At 39.9% G+C, this 7107-nt stretch overlaps 1 protein-coding gene across 1 annotated transcript; it reads left to right on the forward strand.

Moving 5' to 3' along the window:
- The first annotated feature begins 3248 nt into the window (after nt 1-3248).
- On the forward strand, nt 3249-4832 carry LOC133245257 (olfactory receptor 10J3-like). The gene has a single exon (XM_061413196.1). The coding sequence runs from the start codon at nt 3534-3536 to the stop codon at nt 4473-4475; it is 942 nt and encodes a 313-aa protein (XP_061269180.1). The 5' UTR covers nt 3249-3533; the 3' UTR covers nt 4476-4832.
- The last annotated feature ends 2275 nt before the right edge of the window (nt 4833-7107 follow it).

The raw sequence follows: 7107 nt of genomic DNA on the forward strand, positions 1-7107 counted from the left end.
GGGAGCTATCTAAAGATCTGCCATTTAAGGGGGAATTCCAATTAAACTGTAGCTCTGCTCAGTAAGACGTTAGTGACTTGCAGATAAAAAGAAAAAACTTGTAGACTACTTGATAAAAGGACAAATTTGTACACAGTGGTCTAAACTTAAATAACTGATAGGTTGAAATAATTATTAGGAAATTCAATGATGATCTGGGAAACTTATAACTGTTTAGTAAAAATCCGTATCTATTATTGCAGGCATTCAAAGTTCCAGAGCGGGTAATGCGACTCTTGGACATGAACACAGCTCTCTAGAAGACCCAAAAACAAGCCCCTTGGTGAGTTTCATTTCCTGATATATAAAATATTTATTATAGTATATATTCAGTTATGACACAGCCAGTGATAAGTCTATACAAAAGGGAACATGATCTTTCCTAGAAACTATTGTGATTTCTGATTTAGGAAATGTAGATGTATAAACTAACATAGAGAAGAGGGACATAAGACTTTAAAGGCTTTCAGTTGGGTCCTGTACAAAAAGATTTTCAAAAATTTAACCTCCATGAGGACAAGAACCATTCCTTGGTCATTTTTGCTTTCTGAGTATTAGCGCAGTACTTAAACCTTGTGACTACTTAACACACAGGGCTACTGAAGAAATGGTTTTGTTTGGATTTGAAGCAAGGTTTTACTATTCACGGGAAACAAACAAAACAAAACAAAGCAAAAAAAAACGGAATGATGAGATAAAAAAAAGCTCTCTTCACTGAGACAAAATGCAAATTGTGCATTCATCCACGACTGAGGCAGGAGCAGGCTTTGTTTCACTTTGGTGGTGGGGAGGAGTCATTTATTTGAAATAAATAAAAGGTAGCAAAGACTCCAGGGTCAAAGAAATTATCTGGATTTTGAGGTTTCTGTCCATCTGTACCTTCCCTATTTTTTTGGTCTTTTATGCTTCCTCCTACAGCCTAGATGAGTAATCCTACCCTTGCCAGTGTTTTTCATTTCCCCATTCCACTCTGCACCCCTTTGCTGACTGTTCTATCTGTTAGAATCTCCCATATGATGGTGCTGGGGTTCAGTTTTTTAGAGTGTTAGCAATTAAGAGCTGTCTAATGGTCTGGAGGAGAGGGAAACAAATATTTTAGGCTACCAGCATGAGTAAAGTCTTCTGGCCAACAAAGTGAAATTAACTTATCCATCCTGAATAACCTGGATGAATTTCAAATCAAATGTGTGAGTATAGTGAAAACTGTGATTTTATAGTGCTGAATTCAAAACTATTGCTTATAACCCAGAAACACAATCTAGAAGTCACAGATTAGTCCTAGATATATATTAGCTGCGGGGACTAACATGATCTAAGGGAGAAGTAAAATATTGGGCATCTTCAAGGAGATTAGAATTAAAGATGAAAGTCTTATTGTACCTAATTCATACCTTTGTTGATATAGTACATGTAACAGTGTATGTTTTGATCAATGTACCTCAATAAAAATTTTTAAAGAGCAAGAAAAAGTCCATATGAACAATTGGAAGGTAAATAATAAAATTTATAAAATCAAGACTAGAATCACAGGCTTATTTATATACCCTAGAATGCTAGGTTTAAGCCTGTCTACCCTATCCTGCTTCTCTGAAGTATTTAAACTGGTTTAAATATTTAAATATGTGGAAAGTAAAAAGAAGTACTAGGGAATTCCCTGGCCATCCAGTGGTTAGGATTCAGTACTTTCACCGCTGAGGACTCAGGTTCCATTGCTGGTTGCAGAACTAAGATCCTGCAGAAAAAAGTACTAATAAAACTATTATTTATTAAAGGCTCCCTATGTGTTGAGTACTGTTATCAAACTCTTCTAATATATTAACTCATGTAATACTTATGTCAACTTTGTGGAGCATTACTGTATTCAATATACAAATAAGTTTAAATATCATGCCTAAAATTTAGAGAGGCTAATGAAGGAATTTAAGGGCTTCCCAGGTGGCTCAGTGAGTAAAGAATACACCTCCGATGTAGGAGACAAATGTTTGATTTCTGGATCAGGAAGATTCTCTGGAAGAGGGCATGGCAACCCATATCATTATTCTTGCCTGGAGAATCCCATGGACAAAGGAGCCTGGCAGGCTACAGTCCATGGGATCACAAAGAGTCGGACATGACCGAAGTTACTTAGCACGCACACATGTAGGAATTTGTGCAAGAACTCTCCATCAGTGGACTTTTAAAAAGAATGTTGTGACAACATTCAGAAGGAAGACTTGGTCTAAGGTCAGCTTAAATAAAGGGGATTAATTAGGAAAACTTTTTTGAGGTTGAAAGTTGAGTGTTGGTAAGAAGCATGGAGAGGAGAAGACAGAGTGGAGAGAATTTCAAGAAGCACTGTCTTCAGGAACAAACAGGAAAGGAATATAATTAGAATCTATCTTAGCTTCCTGAATAACAGTAATGGTTAAACGGTGGGTAATCAGGAGTAGATATGGGTTTATGGGCAATGTTAACTCTGTTCAAGTATGGTCTCCGATCTGGAGTTCACATTGAGTAAGCACATTTCTATCCCCATCATAACTTGGAATATACAATATTGAAATGAAAAATAGAACATCTGTTACAGAACATCTTCTCTGATTAAAAGTTTTGTCTTTTCTCACACTAGGGAAACCTTTTCATACTTGAAGTGACTTGAAGGAGTAAGTTCATATTTATTTTATTTATTTCATTCTCTCCTTGCCTTCGGCTAGAATTCAGGGAAATAAGCTAACTACCTGCATGGTCTTTTTGAGTCTTTCATGATCACAGTAGATTTTAGTGTAGGACTTAGGGAAGTAAAGCCTAGGACAAAGGGTTCTGAGGAGAAGTCATCCTAGGACCCTTGCAGGACACTTGGTCTTGAGAGAGCATTCTGACAGTATTGAAAGAATATCAGCTGTGAGTGTCTTTTGTCTTTCACTTAGATTACTGTTCCCCACTGGATGCTGAGGGGGCTAAATCAAAAGTGCTGGAGGAGGACACTTGCTTTGGCCAGTTTATTTTTGACAGTTGAATGAGTCTAAAATGATATGTCACCATCTTGCCTTGCATTTCCCTAATTAATACTGAGATTTGAATATGTCTTCATATGTTTATTGGCTGTAAGTATCTTCTGTCCTGCAAAAAAAAAAGAAAAAAAAAAGAGTGTTGGAGGAAGAACTTTAGAGCTGGGTGTCTTCCTGAACCTGGACTCACCTCTTCCATGGCTGGGTAATTATTTCTACAAATCTGCCTTTTGATGTGCCTCTCTTTTCTTTCTCAGGTCTATTTCTGCCATAAACCCCAGGGTCCTGGCATAAAACCTTTATAGTACTAAAGAAAAGAGAGGGGAAAGTGATGGCTCTGAGCATGTGGTCTAACCTGAACACTGATGACTCTTGAGGGCTCAGGCATTGCTCATAAAATGGACACACCCTTCACTGAAGGCCTTGGTCCAGCCTATTATCTTTCATGATTAACTCATCATACCTTTCTTTCCTTTGCTGAGCTCTTCTAGACCTCAGTCTCCCTCAATGCCAAAGCCAAACTCCACTTCTGTGGCTGAGTTCCTTTTTGAAGGTTTCTCCAGCTTTGGGTGGCAGCACAGGCTTGGTTTCTTTGTTGTCTTTCTAACTTTGTACCTGCTGACTCTCTCTGGCAATGCCGTTATTTTGACTATTATTCGCCTGGACCATCATCTTCATACTCCCATGTACTTTTTCCTAAGCATGCTGTCCATCTCTGAGACCTGCTATACTGTGGCCATCATTCCCTGTATGCTTTCTGGCCTCCTGAGTCCTCATCAGACCATTTCTCTCCAAGACTGTGCCACTCAGCTCTTTTTCTATCTAACCTTTGGTATCAATAACTGCTTCTTGCTCACAGCCATGGGATATGATCGCTACATGGCCATCTGCAACCCTCTACGGTATTCGGTCATCATGGGTAAAGAGGCCTGTATCCAGTTGGCAACTGGGTCCCTGGGAATTGGCCTGAGTATGGCCATTGTCCAGGTAACGTCTGTGTTTGGCCTGCCCTTCTGTGATGCCTTTGTCATCTCTCACTTCTTTTGTGACGTGAGACCCCTGCTGAAGCTGGCCTGCACAGATACCACTGTCAATGAGATCATCAACGTTTTTGTCAGTATTTGTGTCCTTGTTGTACCCATGGGACTGGTCTTCATCTCTTATGTCCTCATCATCTCCACCATCCTCAAGATTGCTTCAGCTGAGGGTCGGAAGAAGGCCTTTGCCACCTGCGCCTCCCACCTCATCGTGGTCATCATCCACTATGGCTGTGCCTCTATCATTTACCTGAAGCCTAAGTCCCAGAGTTCCCTGGGGCAGGACAGACTCATCTCAGTGACCTACACAGTGATCACCCCTCTGCTAAACCCTGTCGTGTACAGTCTGAGGAACCAGGATGTCAAAGATGCTTTGTGCAGAGCCGTGGGGCGAAAGCCCCTCTCCTCTTAGTGAGGAGAGTTGTGGAAGGCCTTTTCTCTCATTTCATAAACATATATTAATTTTAATGCTGTTTTAGTAATGCTGCTCAGTATGGGATCAAGAATAGACTGAATTGGGTCCTAAAACTGGAGGCTTCCATTTGAGTTAGTCATGCTTCTCTGTGTTCTCCTTAAGAGAGAATAGAAAATGACTTATCATACCCTTAAGAATACAGGGAAAAGATTTATCTGTGTGGGTCATTCATACCCATATTCTGTCACACACTCATGTACATACATATCTAAATATGTCCTGAGAATATGTTGGATTATACAACTACAGTAAGACAAAATTCAGCAGAGTTCTAAAAGGCTAATAAATAAAGTGCTTGGAAACCACCTCAGAAAAACCTCTGTTGTGGTGGTTAAGGGCGTAGGAGTAATTTGTGCAAAATTTATTTAACAAGTAAGTGTGGAGACACATGCATGTCCTTTTCTGTGGATGTTGAAGGCTTTTTGTAATCTGATTTTGCTGCTTGCTAATATCCCACCACAGCCTGAGGGATCTTCAAAAGGCAAACAAACGAACAAAAAAACCCACTCTCCAAGTGGACAGAACTGCCCTAACTGACTATTTCTGGAAATGAGGAGTACATATGTGGTAATGCAAAAGATCTTCAGCTACTGAGAGCACAGAGGTGGGTTGTCCAGTCCCAAGATGCCTAGGTAAAAACTAGTGAGAAAACTCCTTGGGAAAGGAGATCATGATAAACAGTTTAATGCTTTCATACCTCCAACACAGGAGTGAAAGAGGATGGAGGCTGGGAGGAGCCAAGAAGAATCAGAGTTCCTTTTGCAGAGTAGACCTAAATCTTTGAAGTAGTGTTATAAATGTAAGCACTTTAACTGCAGCTTCTGAAGTCATTTGTTAATAAGACAAAGTCTGAAGCTTGATTTAATGAAAAAATTTTCCAGTCAGCTCCTAAGCTATCATGGTTTCCCAGAAGCTAAATGGTAAAGAATCTGCCTGCCAGTGCAGAAGAGGCAGGTTTGACCCCTGGGTCAGGAAGATCCCCTGGAGAAGGAAATGGCAACCCACTCCACTATTCTCGCCTGGGAAATCCCACAGACAGAAGAAACTGGTGGGCTACAGTCCATGGGGTCACAAAAGAATTGAACACAATTCAGCAACTTAACAACAAAAATCACCTAAACTTTCAGTGGTTAATCTTCAGAAATTTCTTCTTAGATATTCCCAACTTAAAACCTGAGTTTAAAAAACAGCACTTTATGTCTGAGCATCACAGAAGGTGATGCTTTCATATGCTCTGGTTCTCTCTCCCTTATCCTTTCACAGCACTCTGGCCTTCTATGCTAAAGATCAGGTATAGCCTGCATTTCAAACGCAGCTTCTGCAGTCTCCAGAATCTAGCTGATCCCATGGGGTGGTCCTGCAGAGGCAAAATGTCACTTGTAAGAGTGTCGTCTAGGTGCTGAAAATGGGACAAACCAATGGAAATGAACAAATCTTCTAAGTCAACTTAACATATCTAGCTTTGCTGAAAAACACTGGTATATAAAATCTGACCAGAGATAAAAGATAAAAAATATCTTTGCCTTGGTGACCATATTTTTAGAAATGACAGAGTCAGTTTATTTCTATTATGATAGCCAGAAAACAGTTATAATTTTTTTCTTAGTAGTTCTGTTTAATGTAGATAAAATTGTTAGGTAAAGATCTGATGGCCAGTGTCACACTCACTTCAATTTGAAATTGTATTTGGTAGCTGCTCTAGTGCTGCCCCTTCAGGACCCACACATCTATTTCCCTAGCTGCTGGAAATGTCTTGGGCTGACAGCTGGCAGCTGAACCCCGCTTCAGGAACTACCATGCTAAAGAACTGCCATCTCCAGAGTCATAGCCCCTTCCCATGGGTGGGCTTTCCAATGACTTATCTTTTTCAGGGTATAGACTGGCACCCTTTCCTCAATTTAAGATAGCTATGAAGGGTACTCCCAGATTCAGGAATTCCTATCTGTGAGATGATTTGCGGTTTCTGCATGACTCCATCACATTTCCACTTTGCCCTCTACCTTCATCCCGCATGGGTGTTGATTCTGAGAGCACTCCCTAATAAACTTGCTGCTTTCAAATCTCTGTTTCAGACTCTGTTTCTTAGAGATCCCAGTCTGCAACTTTTAGGATCCTATTGCTAGAACAGTGGTTGGTCAATGGAGATTCCAAATTTTCAGCCTTGATATGAGCTAGTGAAGGTAGAAGATCAGTGGTTCCTGTATTTTAATTTTAAAAAGATGTTAATTTTAAAAAATTTAATCCTATTAATTGAATGATATTTACTCGGGTTCAGTTTAGTCTGTGGCAGTGCAGTATTACCTTGTTGCAAACTGGTAAATAAATAAATAAATAAAAATTAGCATTTTTCTCAGAATCCACAGGAAGTCATTTCTTTGTCTTCAAAAATTTCTCTGCAAGCAAGTTCAATTTCTGCCAGGGTCCAGCCCTGGTGGATCCAGGGAATTCGAAGCGGGGATGGCATCGGCGAGGATCAGGAAACAATTGCTTAATTAAACGTTAATAAGGATATAAAGAGTAATAGAATAAGGATAGCTCAGTGAGAAAATTTAGTGGAGAAAAGAGGCTG

This window comes from Bos javanicus, chromosome 3 (genome assembly GCF_032452875.1).
Source record: "Bos javanicus breed banteng chromosome 3, ARS-OSU_banteng_1.0, whole genome shotgun sequence".
Taxonomy (NCBI): domain Eukaryota; kingdom Metazoa; phylum Chordata; class Mammalia; order Artiodactyla; family Bovidae; genus Bos; species Bos javanicus.

What these genes read in the sequence shown, in the direction of transcription:
- LOC133245257 (XM_061413196.1), top strand. Translation starts at nt 3,534, where the DNA reads ATGCCAAAGCCAAACTCCACTTCTGTGGCTGAGTTCCTTTTTGAAGGT.